This window comes from Eschscholzia californica, unplaced genomic scaffold, assembly GCF_041429995.1.
Source record: "Eschscholzia californica isolate CP2 unplaced genomic scaffold, dmEscCali1.0.p SCAF_2, whole genome shotgun sequence".
Classification (NCBI taxonomy): Eukaryota; Viridiplantae; Streptophyta; class Magnoliopsida; order Ranunculales; family Papaveraceae; genus Eschscholzia; species Eschscholzia californica.
Window position 1 is genome coordinate 57,690,375 of NW_028238309.1, and position 17,618 is coordinate 57,707,992.

Below are 17,618 nucleotides of genomic sequence, written 5' to 3' on the forward strand. Positions count from 1 at the left end.
TTTTAGATTCTTGCATTTGACAATGACATTAAGATTATTTTAATATCTTTGTCTAATTATAAATTTAGGGAATTCATGCAAACGCAGCCGCTAAATATCTATTTTGCACAGGGGTGGCCCTGGACCAAAGCGAACAAAGCGTCGCTTCGGGCCACCAGCTTTTAGGGGCCACCAAAGACATTAATTTTTCTAAGAAATATACAAGAAGCCTAACTCTCTAAGAAAATTATAAGGGCCTTATTTAACAAATGTTAAGTAAAAAGGGCCACCAAATTTGATGATTTTTAAATGAATGGTGGGCCCAACAGTTTGTTTGACATGAAAAAAAATATTTTTTGAAATTTGAATATCCAAATCATGAAATCCTAACATCCTTTTCTTTCTGCAAGCCAAAGTGCCTAACCGGACCCGAGAACGCCCTCTTCTTCTCCACTACGGGATGAGAGATCCATTGTCATCTACTCATCTCACCTAGTCTTCCCTTGGATTCTTCAAAGTCATTGAGTTATTGTCTTATTTAAGATAGAACAAATCTTATTTTCTACCATTTATTTACTTTTTCTCTCTTCTTCCTATTATATATAAATATATGATCTTTATATGTTGTAGCGTTTATTAAATTCATCTAAATCTAAATTTCAATTTATTTAATCTCTCTCCCTTTCCTGTTATATATAATAACAAAATTGACAATATCTAGATGGTATAGGGTTTATTAAGTTAATGAAAAACTATTGATGAAAATTCAATCTTTAATCCTAATTACTAGAAGCTTTAGAAGAACTTGTGGAGACAAGTGATGATTCAAAAACAACTCATGTGCCGAAAATATATTAGAACAAGACTTTAAAAATTTTGAATTCCTTTTGAGCATGGTTATTTGGCATAATATATTGTTTGCGGTAAACTCTGTTAGCAAAACACTTCAAACTGAAGATATTAATATTGATGTTGCGTTAGAGAAATTGAACGAGCTCATTCGTTATCTTGAAGATTATAGAGAAGTGGGGTTTGAAGAAGGCACGATTGAAGCTAAAGAGATTGCCATTAAGATGGGAGTTGAAGAAACATTTTGGAAAAAAACGTATTATTCGAAGAAAGAAACAGTTTGAGGAGAATGTGTGTGAAGATCCATCAATGTCGTCTGCAGAAGCATTTAGTTTATTATTTTATATACACATTAGATTATGCTCTTTGTTCATTTAAGAGCAGATTCGAGCAATTTCAGAAGTACAAAGAAATATTTGGTTTTCAATTTGAGTTAAAAAAGTTAAACTCCCAAGATGATGGCGATTTGAGAGATTCATGTGTTCGCCTTGAAACCTTTTTCAAGCATAATGAGTCATATGATATAGACGGACTAGACTTATTTTCTGAACTGAAAGTGTTGAAGCGTCTTTTACTAAATGAGATCAAAAGACCAATTGAAGTGCTAGATTTTTTGAAAAGAAAGGTTCTTACCCGGACACATAGGTTTCTTATAGAATTATGTTGACTATACCAGTTACCGTTGCCTCTGCACGAAGAAGTTTTTCTAAGTTGAAGTTGATTAAGTTTTATATTCGATCTACTATATCGCAAGAAAGGTTAAACGGGTTAGCTATATTATCTATTGAGAAGGATATGTCTGACAATCTTGATTGTTAGACGATTATTAGTGACTTTGCATCAAAAAATTTCAAAAGAACAAAATTTCTGTGATTGTAATCATAAAAAAAACTATTTTGTTTATAAATATGATGAAAATATTTTGCAGTACTTACGATTTTCATGTAATACATTTTACAATTTGATAAAATGAGCCACATTTTCAGACCTCGCTTCGGGCCACCGAAAAATCAGGGCCGGCCCTGATTTTGCAGATACTAATAAAACATTTGCTTAATAACTAGGTAAATTATTCGAATAAAATTTATATGAATATGTGAAGGTGACTGTAAATTTATCCACCTTACTACAATCATGAGGAGAAGAATATAAACTCTTCCATTAATAATTACATAGCTTAGAAAAAGGGACTTCATCATATTTTTAACTAACTTTACTTTTTTTTTTTTTTTTTGATGAAGGAAACTAACTTTACTTTTTTTTTTTGTTGAAATTATGAAAACTAACTTTACTTGGTATTCAAAAGTTGTTACTTTGGTAATTACATTCTTATTTATTTAATCACATTTCTTAGCTCTTAAAAAGTGTAAATTTAAGTTCACTTCATCTTTTACTACTGACCTCTTTACTTCTTTGCCAAGCCATATATGTAAGTGAAGTAGTGAACATTGGAAGTGTAACTATGTAAAATATCTTTCAACAAAAAAAAAAAAAACAGTGTACTTAAATATAGTATTGATCTCTATCCACCTTCTTACCACTAATGTAGTGCTCTTCACCAATAGTCATACATGTTGTAAAGCAATTCCACATTGGAGGTGAGACGGAGTGTGTTGCTCCTCTTAAGAGGTTAAACATCCTTTTCTAATGAGGTATTTTAAAATCGTGAGGGCCAGGTGTGTCGAAACGGACAGTATCAATAACAGTCCAGACGACTGGTCGGCACCATCCTATAACAATATATTCATGTGGTTTCAAATATCAAAGAATTTAAATTCCTCAACACGGTAACCATGAGCCATGTTTGGCGCGTGGAGAATAAATAAGGTGGACTCTAATTGTCAGATATTTTTTCCATAGTAGTAATAATAATAATAATAGGTTTTTGGTATAGGAAGAGCACTATTTAGTAAAGGCAGTGCGTTAAAAAGGTCAATTTATGTATTTGCTCTTCCTTTACCAAATTGGTTTAAGGAGGGCGTTATAAGGATCATTTAATAAATAGTGCCAAAATAGAAGGACTTAGATAAAAGTTAATAATAAATCTAATATTTTATTCACTTGTAGTTTCTCTCACATAAACAACCAAAACCCTAATATCCTCACTACTATCAACATCACCATTAGTATTAAAAAACTTGCAAAATTTACCATCACTATAGTAAATTTTCGGTTGGATCGACTGAAAAAGACAACAAATTCGGTAGGGTCGGCTGAAAAAGACAACAAATTTCGGTCGCAACGGCTGAAAAACATGACAAATTTCGGTTGGGTCGATTGAAAAAGATAACAAATTTCGTCTGGTCCCGCTGAAAATAGCAATAAATTTCGGCTGAGATGGCTCAAATTAGTCTTGTTTTTTCAACCACTCCGGCCGAACTTTTTTAAAAATTTCAGTTGGTATTCATGAATTTTTATTTATGCTAAGCGAAATTTATTTTTATGTAAATGTCACTTATATATTTTTAGGTCGAACAAGATTCTCTCTTCTCTCTCGAAGGTTTTTAGTCGAACATGAGGATACTCTCTTGTCTCTCTTTTGGTCCAAAATAGTTTGATGGGAGAGACCAAAGTATAAATTTGAGATATTTTTAAAAAAATGTTTATCCCTCCCTATTCTAAAAAGAGTGCTCTCCCTATCTAATGCACTGCCTTTGCTAAAAAATGGTCTTCCTATACCAAAACCCTAATAATATCAGGCAAAATGGCGCCCAGGGAATTCATTAAGTGGCGCGAAACTGCATCCCGCGATTGAAAATAATCTCGTCCCCGTTATATAGCCCAACCCAAACTTTCTCCAAATTCTCTTCAACTCTCTCTCTCTCTCTCTCTCTCCTACTTTCTCTCTCTAGAAATGGCTTCAGAATTGACTTACAGAGGCCACGAAGACGAAACTCAAACAATGTCAAATTCTTCTTCTTATTCACCAAAACCAAACAAACCTAATTGCCTCTCTTTAACTCGCCCTATTCGTTACCTTCTTCGCGAACAACGATTTCTATTCATCCTCATCGGAATCGCCATCGCTACTTTCTTCTTCGCTCTCTTACCTTCTTCTTCTTCATCATCCTTCAGTTCTTCTTCAAATTTTGATAATTACAATTCTAGGAGTAGTAATTATTTCTCTAGTAGTTCTGAAGAAGAATCAAGTGGATTAAGAACAACTCATAATGGTGGAAAAATTCCATTAGGTTTAAAAAATAAAGGATTAAGAATAGTTGTTACTGGTGGTGCTGGATTTGTTGGAAGTCATTTAGTTGATAGATTAATTAATCGTGGTGATAGTGTTATTGTTGTTGATAATTTCTTTACTGGAAGTAAAGAAAATGTTATGCATCATTTTAAAAACCCTAGATTTGAACTTATTAGACATGATATTGTTGAACCATTATTATTAGAAGTTGATCAGATCTATCATCTTGCTTGTCCTGCTTCACCTGTTCATTACAAATTCAATCCTGTCAAGACTATTATATCCTTTTTCATCTTCATTAGTATTCTAGTATTTTCTTTACTTTCTCTCTCTCTCTCTCTAGAATTGTTTCCTTGATTTTTTTTTTCTAGGGTTTACAAGACAAATGTTGTTGGAACTTTGAATATGCTTGGACTGGCAAAGAGAGTCGGTGCTAGGTTTTTGCTAACCAGCACTAGTGAGGTTTATGGTGACCCTCTTCAACATCCCCAAGTTGAGACTTACTGGGGTAACGTTAACCCCATCGGTATGTTCCATTTTCTGCCTTCGCCTTCTTTTTCCATCCAGGGTAAAATTCTGTTTATGCAAATCTAACGTGAGTTAATAACACCCTCTGTTTGGTTAGTCTTTAATGGGGTTTCTTGATTCACGTTGAATATGGGTAAGCAAAATATTTTTATTTTGTTGAGTTGACCGGCCGGAATCTGAGGCTGCTCTTTGTCTGTTTATAAATGCCGGTGAGGTTTTTTTTGTGAAATTGGCGTAGGTTAATATGTTTAGCTGTAGATTATCTAACATGGGCCGTTTGCACATTGACACAAACCCACGAATTTGGGGGTGTCTTTATTAAGATCTAAAAAATGTTATAGAATCCGTCATTAATGGTTGCTCACGAGTTTTTTAATGGTCTCTTAATTCAATTTTTGGAGATGGGTGATAATAGGAGAAAATATCATGAATTTGTTTCAACTATGGATAGCTGAGATTTTGACACATCACCATATAGATTTAGAATTCACTAGATTGTGAGATTGGTTCACAATAATGTGGCAGTGTATGTTAGGAAACAAGAAAAGTCACGTTATCCATATGTGGTTTGTCGCGATTCGTGTTTCTGATGATTATGAACCACTAAACCAAGAATCACGACAAATCACATAAGATTAATGTGTAGAATTTGTCTAATTTTTTTTGTTCTCTAATATTACTGTTCATGTATGTTGATGTATCTACGTCAGAAGATGAAATACTTATTACATATGTGATGCTACTCTATTACTATATAGTATATACTAGTTATGTGTGATACTTCTAGAATATCGATGATGTCACATTTCCTATGATAAGTGGAATCTTTGTGACTCTATGAGATAGGTGCACAAAGGACATGATTCTGTCTTTTTGGAGTATTTACAAAAGCATCTTACTTGGCTTCAAGAAACACCAAATTTAATAAGAAGTAGGCAGTCATTGAGTTTACCATTTTCCGCCTCCAAATTTTCATGGTTGCTTGGGTAGCATTTGGAATATGAGAAGTTAGAAGATATCATATTTTTGTGATATTGTCTGTATCTGATGCGCTAGTAGTAAAATATTTCACATATCACACCATCCTTCATTTCTTGTTGGCCATTAGTCTGTATACAAATCAACGGGTGCAGCAAGACAGCAACCTTGTCAATTGTGTGTGTATGTGTGTCGACTGCCCATTGTAAAATCTAGTATCTAGGTTGGATCGGAGTATTTAACAGACATAAATATATTGCTTTGGTGGTTGTAGGTGTTAGGAGTTGTTATGATGAGGGAAAGCGTACTGCAGAAACTTTGACCATGGATTATCATAGAGGCGCTGGTGTGGAGGTAATTTTTTTTTTTTTATTTAAGGATTTATTTATCAAGAACCAAAAAGATTATTGGATTATATGTTAAGTTAAATCATATTTTTTGAGTTGATGAAAATACAAAACTAACAATAAAATCATGGTAGGTGAGGATTGCAAGGATCTTTAACACTTATGGACCTCGAATGTGCATTGACGATGGTCGTGTTGTCAGTAACTTTGTTGCTCAGGTTTGAGTTTCCAAATATCTTTTATTTTGTTCTTTGTTTTATAACTTTTGTTTGATTTTGTGTAGTTAATTGGGATAGTATCAATCAATTTTGCAGGCCTTGAGGAAAGAACCACTTACTGTTTATGGAGATGGAAAACAGACCAGGAGTTTCCAATATGTTTCTGACTTGGTAAAGAAAAATGCTCAAATCATTGTATTATGAACTTTTGATATAGTTAGCCGTATTTTTATGAGTGAGAGGGTAAGGCAAGGGACGTAACCAAAAATGTCACATTTGGACTTGGGGACGCAAAATATTTAAATACATTTTTTTCGTAGTATAATTTACTTTTGTTATTACCACAGGTCGAGGGTTTGATGAGGTTGATGGAAGGGGAACATGTTGGACCTTTCAATCTTGGTAACCCAGGTGAATTCACCATGATGGAGCTTGCCCAGGTATTAACATATTCTACCCATTTCTCTCTCTACCTCTAAAGTAAGGACCTTTAGAGAATGTGGGGAAAACTCAATTTGAAAACTACTGTTAAAATGTAAGTGATGTTTTGCCTTTGGCCCATCTAGTCGACGAGACAGATGTCAAGACGGGGTAAATTCCCATGCTACGAATGCGTGTTCGAACTATCGTCCTTGGTGGACTGATGCCTACCCGAAGTGAGAACTAGATACAGTCGAGCTACTCATTCAGTCGTCATGTGATACCACTGTCTTATTCGATGTTGAGGAAGTTGTTGAATCATATCTCGTGTCAATCAACTTTTAAACAACACTGCTATATGCATGAACAGGCTGCTCATGTATCTGTACAACCCTCTCATGTGAAAGGTTGTAGGCCGGTCAGCCACAGATTCTACCCAACTAAATCAGCGGCCAGCCCTCTCACGTGAGAGGGTCTAATGTACAAACTGGTTATAAACTTCTTTTCCATTTTTTCAAACATATTTGTTCAAAACAGTTCTACATTTGGGAGTGCAGGTAGTGCAGGAGACAATAGACCCTAACGCAAAAATAGAGTTCAGGCCCAACACCGAAGACGATCCGCACAAGAGAAAGCCAGATATCTCCAAGGCCAAAGAACTCCTTGGCTGGGAGCCGTCTGTCTCACTCCGAAATGGTCTTCCTCTCATGGTCTCTGACTTCCGCCAACGCATCTTCGGTGACCACAAGGCCGACATGTCCATCACAACCTAAAGCTCATGGATTCCGTGGTAAAACAAACACAGTGTCTTTATACTTTTATAATACTAGACATAAAAGCACGGGAGAAAACGAAACAGCAATGTACAGAGAAGCAGCAGCAATAATCTTTTCTTTCTTCTTTCCATTTTCCATGTGTTTGCATACCAGATATAGTGACCCTAGGAGATTTAGCTTCTCCTCTCCTGTTATTAGGTTATTGCATACATTTTCATGTTTGTAATATTTTCTTTGCAGTTTGTATTGTGTTATTACTCTATATCAAAATCATTATTGTGCCTCTCTCATCTTTTATCATTTTCAAATCATTATTATTCCTCACTCTCATCTTTTAAACCATGCCTCAGGTTAGTAGCTAAGAAAGTAAACCATACAACTTTTTTACGGTTTGTGCAAGCTGTTAGGTGATCTCATCTGATGGCTTGCACTACAGTTGGGTCAGAAAACATAAACAGAGAGCAAGAGAAATCACAAACATTAGTCCATTTCAAATTCAAATAAAGAAATCTTCACAGAGTACAAGTAATTTCAGTTACAACTCTTAGATAGCATTAGATGTTCTTAATCAGTTTTTTATGTACTCAATTTGTGTTTGCCGGTGAAAGGGTAAAGGAAATTCTACGCTATGCCTCTTCTTTACTGTCCTCTCTCGCTCAGTCGCTCCATTTTGAGTATGCCAGCATTTCTTAGTCCAGCTACCCCTGTAACAAAAATGGGATTCCCTTACAGTCAAGCAGATGATTGAGATATTTCAGTAAGTTGTCCTAGAGAATTTTAATAGTTTAACATTACATGTTAAGATACTCACCTCTCACTTAGGGTTCCTTAGAACAATGATGACAGAATCACCACGGAGAAACATCTTCGAGATGAACCTATCCTTGTTCACGGGTTGAGATTTTTTCTTGCCTTTCCCAGCCTTGGGTAGCTGCACAAGTTTAACATTTGCTTAACAGAGGTTTCCAGAGAGAACGGAATTCGACGAGAAGAAAGATTTATTAAATAACTGACCTCAGTCCACATCTCCCTGACATTTTCGAGAACCATATTGCAGTGACGATCAAAGGCTCTCACTCGACCAAGAAGCTTCCTATTGTTTCGGCAATTAATCAGCACCTGAGAGAATTTCAAAAGTTAGAAAAACACAGTCGATCGACTGCTTGACATTTAATTTATACCCCTTATTAGAGTAGTGAAAAAACATACTTGATCTCGTTGTCTCAAAAAATACTTGAGAAAACAGATAACATTATGAACCGATAATATATGCCTTCAAGCATGTCTTGAAGTTTTTAAACATTTGTTGCTAAATTTAATACTTTTGGACTATATGCTTAGAGTGGAAAAGTTATACCTGAGTGTTATTCTTGACACTCATCATTAAAACAGAAAGTGGACCAGTATTGAATTCTTCTTCCTCAGTCTTGCCTCCCTGTCACAAGTATACTTTAATAAGCTTTGTGAATTCTAGTTTACAGATAATTGGTATAATTGCAAGAACTGATTGAGCATGTAAACCAATAGAAAAGTAAGGAAGATGCCGACGAGATATATTCAGCCAAAGAAATCATTTCCGAACAAAGTAAGAGACAGTGGCCCAAAGATGAGCATGAGTCATAATAAAAAGAAGGGCATGCAGACATTGAGACATACAAAGAAGTAAGCAAACGGCCATCAAAATAAAACGACCCTTCCCAGTAAAAAGGATCTTAACTTAAAAGCGTCAGAATCCAGGCCTCCCAATTCAACTAAAATCCTTAAAGCAGGTGTAAATAATCCGATGCTATAACAAAAGTGAGGACTTTTAACTTGGACTTCTCAAAGCTTGGTATCACAAGAAACAGTTGCAAGCATAATTCCTAGTAGATAAGCCGATCTAAATCTATTACTCGTTCGTATCCACTTGCAATGTTAAAAAACATTTGTACACCTCGATGCAATTTTCTTTAACAATGTGAGGTAGTACCTCGAGGCGTAGCTTCAATCTCATATATTATATAGTTATAGTATTTTATTCTATTAATAGTAAAATTTATTGAATTTATTCGTAGTTCTATAAAAAAAATTAACTTTTTAATAGTGAAGTTAAAGGATATGGATGTTTCAGTCACTTCTACCCTTTTGATTACCTCTAGAAGTTAAATAAAACTAAAGAAAGTTACGACAACATCGAAACGTAAGTTTTGATGCGGTACACCTATATTTTGCCTCGAAGCGTACGCCTATATGCGTATCTTATGCGCCTGTTTAAACATTGTCTACTTAGATCGTTGCACAAGCGACGATGCTAAATTCTTTCACTATTGCAAGTCTTTTATACTAACCTTAGAACCGTAAGTGTACTAAACCACCACAGACTCGAATTGTTCAAACTGATTGAGCTATAAAATCTAGGATTGAGCTATAAAATCTAGGATTGAGCTATAAAATCTAGGATTGAGCTATAAAATCTAAGGATTTTGACATGCATTTCCACTAAGAAAGAAAATTGACAAATAAAATGGCATAAACCATTTCCTCCGCTGATTGAAACTTGAAAGTTTGACACACCAAGAATTTAACTTTTAATAGCAGAAATTTCAACTGTGGAAAGAACCACAAACAAGGCAAGACAAAACAAAAGTTAAAACCCTAAAAAAAAAAGTTTAAGGGTAACTTACATTTGTGTCTTCCTCCATAGGTCGACTGCAAAAGAGGGAAAAGAAAAGAAAAAATTAGGGCTACTAGAACTGAAGAAGAGATTTAACCAATAAAAATTCATAAAAATGAAGTAAATTCATCGAGTAGCCAAAAATAAGATACTAGTAAATTATAGCCATTACCCATAGTTTCAAAGTGATGAAAGAAAACCCTAATCAAAATGGTATTCAGAAAAAAATGAGAAGTTTACAGAATTAATTACCTCATATTGAGGTATGTGAATGTCTAGGGTTTTTCTTTGCGGAATAACACTGAACCTGAAAAACAAGAGTTGTTAAGTATTACTATGATCTTGGTGATGACGATAATATTTCTAGCTTGAAAATGAGAAAAAGAGAAACTCACCGAGACGAAGGTTTAGGGTTTAGTCTTCCTCTTTACTCTTGGGCGGTGTGTAGATTTAGATTCGAGAAAGAAGAGTTATGAGCACCACCCTTTTTCACAAACGCACCCCAACTATACATCTTGACGTATCTATATGTACTTTCAGCGACACTTTTTTTTATCTTCAATGACGCTTGTTGCAATGCTATTTTACTAAACTAGATATAACCGGTGTCCCTAAGATACAGATAGTGAGATAGTTCTGTCAAACACATTTTACAGGATTATGTACGAAGTGATGTAACAAAAAGTCGTCAGTTGGGCGACCATCAACCTACAATTATTTTTAATTTCTTCTTCTCTGTCCGACCAGAACTTATGGGAGTGGGGCTAGGGTTTGAAACCCTAGATCCACGAAGAAGTCTTGGTCTAAGGTTACAAAGCCTAGATCCAGACCAGATTCTGGCTACGGGGTTCCCTTTTGGCGGAGTAGAGGGTGGAAATGAACAGAGAAGAAGAGAGAAATAGAAAAATTGTTTTTGAGGTAAGGTCCCTAGCTAGAACTTGCCAACCGACGATTTTTTGTCGGAGAAGAAGAAGATGTGCATTGCCTCTAATCATATTTGGTTAACTTATTTTGGCAGGTCTAGGTCAAAAAGCACATTGTCTTTAACAACTTTGGAAGTAATACAAAACTGTAAACAAAATGTGCCGAAACTTAATCAAAAAAGTTTCTAAGAGGAAAAATACACATACATCACTAAAATTGTAAGATCTGAATAAACTTTTAATAGCATTAAAAGTTATTGAGATAACCTAACTTCTAATCTGATGAGATGGATCTACATGTTTTTTATACAAACTCTCGTATCATTTCCAACTCCATGTAACTTCTAACCCAAACAAAGATTTGGAGATACAAAGAAGTGTCTTATCCTTTCCAAAAATTTATTGCCTCCTTAGGAGAAATATAAATTAGGAACAAGTTGAAACATAATCTTCTAGTATTTTCATAAATTATGATCAAATATTAGCAAGAGAGTTCGAAACAATGGAGGGATTGAAATAACACATACATAGGTTAACTACATGGCCGAGTGATGATGCATTCTCTTCCCCTTCCACCCACAAAGATATCTTCCATGACGCGTCTTCTGTTGTTGTTCTCGCTTATCGGTTTCAATAGTCTGAGGAAGTTGCTTAACTGTCGGGTTCAGGTGGTTACCCGGCTGAAATGTGGTGGCGTTGTTGTTGGTGGTGGTGGTGGTATAGCTGCCAAAACTGGCGCGCTTCTCAAGCCAAGATATGATGTCAGAGAAAACTATCTCGACGTTTTGATCAGACTCTCCGGACGTGAGAGCATGCCACATTTCTGGGTAAAGCTTAAATGTCTTATCTTTACTGCTCGCTTGCTCGTATAACGCTCTGCTCACTCCTGGATCAGTTACTATGTCAGCCTCTCCGTGCAACACAAAGAACGGCAGAGTCACCTGTTCCACAGCCTTAGGGTCAATTGGAGGAATGAAATACACTTTCGTAATGATTAAAAAGCGGATAATCTTTTTTCTAGAGATAAGCATGAGTAACTGTCACTCGTCAAGTACATATAAGTTATAACGGACTCGAGAAGCAGACATCTTCATAGACATAGTATGGAAATAGTTGCAAAGCAAAAAGAAAAAAGAGTTTGAAAAAACAACCTCATTTAAGCTATCCTCAAGGCCCATACTAGCCCGGAGCATCTCCAACGCCGTCTTGAGCCTGGGCTTGTCTTGGTAAATCAACTTGTTGCTCCGTACCTACATGCATCATTAAGTTGTTGGATGTCTTATCTGTAAACTTTATTGTTTGTAAATATAACATACAAATGCCTGTGAAGGCCACGAGTATATGTAGTAAGAGAATGATGGTGAAACCACCTTACCTCTTCACGCTTAATTGGATCCTTAAAAGCGGAATCAATGACGTCTTTTGTGGGGACAATCTTCCATTTCGGTATGATATCCTCTACTTTAGTCAATATGTTAACAACCATCGGATGTGGTTTCACCTTCTCCGATATCTGCATACACAAGAACACTTTTGCCATCTCATTCAAACCGATAAATGGTACACAATTTATTTCAAAGTTTTAAGAAAATGAATTATTCCCTACTTTGCTCAAAAGAAATATTTGAAATAACTTAAAAAACAGAACGCTTTGATCAACCGACATCATCATTGTCATGGCTATATCAATGGTATGACAGTATTTAGGAGCTTTATTAATGACGTATGGACCATTATTGATTACAATCTGACATCCCAATGAGAAAATGACTTACTCATTTATTTCACCATTACTATACTGGGCCCATTAGGAAACCAGATTATCAGTTTTTCTCTCCCCTTTGCTGAATTACCCTACCTTACACAAACAAGCCAAAATTCTATTTTCTTGGTCATTTCAACCCCACTTTCCAGTTCATTTCTCACCTAATTTTGCGATTGGACTTGAACCCACATACAGAAAAAGGTCAATAGTACTAAGTTTGGTGACAGTAGCTCGCCGAAACTTAAATAGCTTTTAGTTACAAGTCATTACTATTAAAGGTTCATAATTGATTCAGAAGTGAACGATTTGATAGCAATCGATTTCTTGCTTTTATTGTCAGTTCGGCTTATATGCAAGATAGAAGGATTTTTCCAACTCCTACAGCTTTGTCTAATAAAGCACAATATTTTCTACTCGACTTGCTTTCTTATATTCGGACTCATTAATTATCTTGTGGCTCTTGCCTTCTTTCCGATAATTAATACAAACAAACTTGTTTGACAAACCTATGTAAACTCGATTCCTGAATCCTGAGCCAGCTGATAGAAACCCCCGGCTAAGGATTCTTTTCATTTTCTAATATGTGCTTGTAAATACGTAATTTAACGTAAAAGTAATATTTCTTATGTAAAATTAAAGAAAATAAGTGTGGAATTGGACTCAGGTCGAGATTCCAAAAGTCGGGATTCCCGATACATATCGATGTACGTTAAAGGTCTTATTCGGACTAATTATTGACAAGCTTTTCATTTGATCCAACTTCTAACAAAAATCGGTGAGCTAGGTATTGAAATTTATGAAGCACAAACACGGTATTAGGTCAGGGAAGGGAAAGTTTGGTACTACTTTCTCATAAAATAACGATAAAAATGAGTGATGATACCTTACACATGGGTGCAACTAGAACTGCGCCATTCCAGAAAGTTGGATCCTTTTTGTGGACAAGCAGAGCCACTGCTCCTCCCATCGATTCCCCGTATAAAAACCTTGCCTTCTCCTTGTATTCATTTTGATCTTTAAACACAAAACGAGGAACATTAGACAAGATGATGCTAAATGAGATAATCACGAGTGCTTTTATAAAGTCATTCGATAAAAAGAGCACTTTTTCAGAAGCGTCTACTTTCGAAACAATTTTAGAAAATATTATACATATATACATATCCATTAAATAGAGTTTGTGTGACTTGGTGCTTACCACATACAGATTTGAAAAAATCGCTGCAGTCATTTACAATATAATCAAACTTTTTAATATAACATCGGGCACCCCTGGATCGCCCATGCCCCTCGTAATCGATCCCGATCACTCCATATCCTGCATTTGCTAGCCTTATCCCGCACCCTAAACAATAAAACATCAGGATCAATTTAACAATACAACTTTAATGAAATTTACAAATAGTTTTAGTATTCTAACTTAAAGAAGTTCAAAGGTTAAAGCTAAAAAGAAAAAAGGAATTGTGCTTTCAAGTGAGACCTAAAATCCTGAAGTTCGGTAATAAGTACTGAAACAAAGGTTTACATGTAAAACAGAAACAGATGATAACTTATATGATTGGACAAGAATATTCAATCGCGGATGCAGACTTATTCACTTAGCATCAGTCTTAAGAGCGTCATTGCAGCCAAACAACGTTTTATTGGGCCATATCTAATTAGGTTGAAACACATCTCTACTTCATTGTAAACTATTACCGTCACTAGGTAACATTTTCTTACTTTTCCATAGATAACATTCGATAACCCCACCCAAATAGCAAAGGAAATAAAACTCCACACGTCTACATCTTTTCATTTTACAAAACCATGGAATTTACGTCTCCCTCTTCAACTGGCCTCAAGTTTGCGTGACATACACTTTACAAAGGCAATTAAAGGGGCCACGTAATCATACCGAGTGACGAGTAATTCTAGCACACAATCTTTCTAGACAGAGTATTGAGTAGTGGGTGTATAGTTGTTGGTTAACCAAACAAACCATAATATGGCCCACATAATAAAATATGCTTCACTAATCAAACAACTAAGTCATTAGTTTCGTTCACTAGTTCCCACCATACATTGAAAAATATACCCCCAAAAAACATATATGAAAACTCAGTTTGCAATAAATTTCTCCCATTTAAAGTTGAATAAGAAACACGGAAGATAAAGTCGAAATCTTCATTTTTGCAACAACATAAAAAAGTCGAAATCTTCATTACAGAGATTTAGAAAGTCTATCTTTAAGAACTCGGTCCACCTCCGAGGTTAAGTTACTATCATTCTAGAAGAAATGTAATCATATATCCATGTGTTAGGCAAAGGAATTTTACTTGTGCACTCAACATTAGTGTTTATCTTCGTCTATCGGTTTCACTTAAAAGTCCTATTAAGAGATCTATTTACAAGATAAGACGACCCCCTATGGTCTTTAATGCAAGTTAGACATTCTGTGAGACTATGCCAACACCACATACTTTTGTATTAACCTAACCCCACAAATTGTTTTCATATTCGGCTTTTTTCCTCAGTTTCTAGATTTCCAATATGAAATTAAAAAACTAAAATACTTAAATATGTTAATATCCTTTTTTCTCATTCTTCAAAAAAGAAAATTAGCGTAACGCTAATGATCAAATTTTTATAAACTTCAAAGTTTACATCTAAAAAAACAGAAGTTTCATATCAAATAATTCATTAAATAACCAAATTAGGTGAACTAGTACAAGTTCACGGTCGAATCAGCAACCACTCATTTACATTTTATTTGAAAGAAAAAACAAATACAAGTACTTTTGTATTGATATTGACAAATGACATTACCTAAAAAATAAGATAAAGTAGTGTTTTAATTAAAGACTAAAGATACCCTGAAGGGCCTGAAGACTTTTTAACTAGGTTTTTTTGCACATTATGCACATTTAGATGAAACCTCAAACCAGGGTAATCAGGGTAAATTTGTAATGGTCTTTGTAGAAACAGAGGAAACAATTTTAATGATCTAATATGAAGATAACCCTTGGTTTAAATCGTTACCAAGTTAGTTTTCACCCTCAAGGTCTCAGGTTCAAGACACCAATACTAGATTAATTTTCTGAAAATAAAAAATGTAATCTCAAAAGAATAAAAGTGGGTTATTGAAAAAAGATTTTTTTTTTTTTTTTAAGACAAAATTTGAGAAAGTAATGAAAAAAATTTAATAGGTTCATTTATTACCTTTCATAGAGCCACTGCATTCCATGCCATAACCTGCAATGACATTAAAACTTTACTTTTTGAGTGGAAGTTCTAGAGAGAGAAAGATGATAGAGAGAGAGAGATGAAACCAACCATGGCAAAGGAAAACAAGAGCCTTTGGTGAAGAATAAGGCAACCATCTACAAGTAAATAGCTGTACTCCTCTGGAATTCCTAATGTACTCCTATTATCCACCATTACCCAAAAACAAAAACACCACAATATCAAACAACAATGGAAATTCAAAATGGAAGAAAGAGAGAGAGAGAGAGAGAGAGAGAGAGAGAATACCCACCTCTTGGTATTCTATATCCATCTTTATATGTCTAAAATATTTCAATTAAACACAGAAACCTGCATCAATTAACACAACCCAAGTAAGAGAAAAGAACAATAATGAGATCTCAGTATGAAATTTCATAAATGTATATAATACATACTTACCCACACCAATATTTTGATCAAACAAACAAATATAAATCTAAAAGAACAAAAACCCATTCCTCTAAAGTGATAATTTTGGATTATAGAGACAGAGAGAAATCAAACCTGTAAAAGATTAGATCAGAGAAGAAGAGATAAAGTTTGAAGGAAACGAAGAAACATAGAGTTTATATCTCTATATATATCTCTGGGATGAGATTATGATTTGTGTATGTGTAGTTTCTCTCTCTTTTTCTTCTTCTTTTTCTTCTTCTTCTTTGCGTTTCTTCTTCTTTCTTCTTTGCGGGGGGTTGTTGTTGTACTGAAAAGAAGATTAATAATAACACGAGTTGGTATCCAAATCGGAGATATGGTCCATATGAAGTTAGATGCTTATTTTCTCTCTCTAAACTCTTTCTTTGCCCATCCCCATCATCCTTTTGTTAGGATCCTCTCTCTCTCTCTCTCTCTCTCTATCTACTCCATCTGTCTGCCTCGGTATTTGACAAATCTTCATGTATTGGGATCATGAATCACAACATATCTTCTCATCCTTACTTGCTTCCACAATTGTAGGGCCCCCCATTTGGGCCAAAGGTTGAGAAAATGGCTTGGGTGATTCCATAAGCACCATGCCAAACGGCTCAAACCGGGCTGCCATGTCATTGACTCGGGTCCAAGGAAACAAAAGCCTAAGTAAGAGTGCGCTACTACGGACAAAAGCCGAAGGAAACTCAGTCCGTATTGAAGATGATGGGGTATTAGGAGATGCTAATCACGGATGATAAACGAATCGGAACGAATGAAGAGGAATACAATGTTGAGAGATAAGAGAGAAAAATGTGCTAGTTTAATATCAAGGATAGCAGTAGCGAGAAGTCTTCAAGCAGCAGAAATTTGGTGGAAGGATTCGAGGGCGTCGGGTGCTAACAGATTTGCGGGCGTCGGGTGCTTACAGATTTGTCAGCGCCTATGGAAAACATAGTTGTCGGACGTTCGCTTACAACCATTTAGCCTAGTGCCTTTATAATCACCCAAATGGCTTTTGTCGAAAAAAATCAACGAGTTATTTCTTTTTTCCCCTAATATGTGACCAGTTTTTTTCTTAACTTTCTATTTTTCGTAAATTCAAATTTGGTCCCTTTTATTTAACTCCGACAGTAAACTTTAATAGAGATGCCATTACTACCGTTCTTATAAATATAGTTTCGAAATAAAATTAATTAAAAAACATTATGTTACCTCATCTCACCCACTTCACCACACTTCACCTCCACCTCACCTCCCCTCCCCTCGCATCTCTCTTCTCAGACGGAGGGTAGCCGGTCGAAAATTTTTTCCGAC

The 17,618-nt window shown here is 35.3% G+C and overlaps 3 protein-coding genes across 5 annotated transcripts; 1 reads left to right on the top strand and 2 right to left on the bottom strand.

Moving 5' to 3' along the window:
* The first annotated feature begins 3,541 nt into the window (after positions 1–3,541).
* On the top strand, positions 3,542–7,596 carry LOC147559471 (UDP-glucuronic acid decarboxylase 2-like). The gene is made up of 7 exons (XM_086661375.1): positions 3,542–4,300; positions 4,400–4,547; positions 5,802–5,881; positions 6,009–6,092; positions 6,189–6,263; positions 6,440–6,532; positions 7,070–7,596. The coding sequence occupies exons 1-7, from the start codon at positions 3,683–3,685 to the stop codon at positions 7,283–7,285; spliced, it is 1,314 nt and encodes a 437-aa protein (XP_086517501.1). The 5' UTR covers positions 3,542–3,682; the 3' UTR covers positions 7,286–7,596.
* A 163-nt stretch (positions 7,597–7,759) lies between these two features.
* Positions 7,760–10,471, bottom strand: LOC147559472 (Small nuclear ribonucleoprotein family protein). The gene is made up of 7 exons (XM_086661379.1): positions 10,337–10,471; positions 10,194–10,248; positions 9,952–9,976; positions 8,646–8,723; positions 8,303–8,407; positions 8,100–8,219; positions 7,760–7,992 (listed from the first exon to the last, which is right to left on the bottom strand). The coding sequence occupies exons 2-6, from the start codon at positions 10,196–10,198 to the stop codon at positions 8,103–8,105; spliced, it is 330 nt and encodes a 109-aa protein (XP_086517505.1). The 5' UTR covers positions 10,199–10,248; positions 10,337–10,471; the 3' UTR covers positions 7,760–7,992; positions 8,100–8,102.
* Positions 10,431–16,875, bottom strand: LOC147559473 (caffeoylshikimate esterase-like). Of its 3 annotated transcripts, none has more exons than XM_086661378.1 (10): positions 16,401–16,781; positions 16,147–16,205; positions 15,945–16,035; positions 15,831–15,863; positions 13,828–13,974; positions 13,513–13,643; positions 12,240–12,377; positions 12,016–12,114; positions 11,392–11,805; positions 10,431–10,533 (listed from the first exon to the last, which is right to left on the bottom strand). In XM_086661378.1, the coding sequence occupies exons 2-9, from the start codon at positions 16,165–16,167 to the stop codon at positions 11,401–11,403; spliced, it is 1,065 nt and encodes a 354-aa protein (XP_086517504.1). In that variant the 5' UTR covers positions 16,168–16,205; positions 16,401–16,781; the 3' UTR covers positions 10,431–10,533; positions 11,392–11,400. The 3 variants fall into 3 exon arrangements, with proteins under 3 accessions (XP_086517504.1, XP_086517503.1, XP_086517502.1); XM_086661377.1 differs by lacking the exon at positions 10,431–10,533 and adding an exon at positions 10,535–10,552; XM_086661376.1 differs by lacking the exon at positions 10,431–10,533 and having other exon boundaries at positions 11,075–11,805; positions 16,401–16,875.
* Positions 16,876–17,618: the final 743 nt, after the last annotated feature.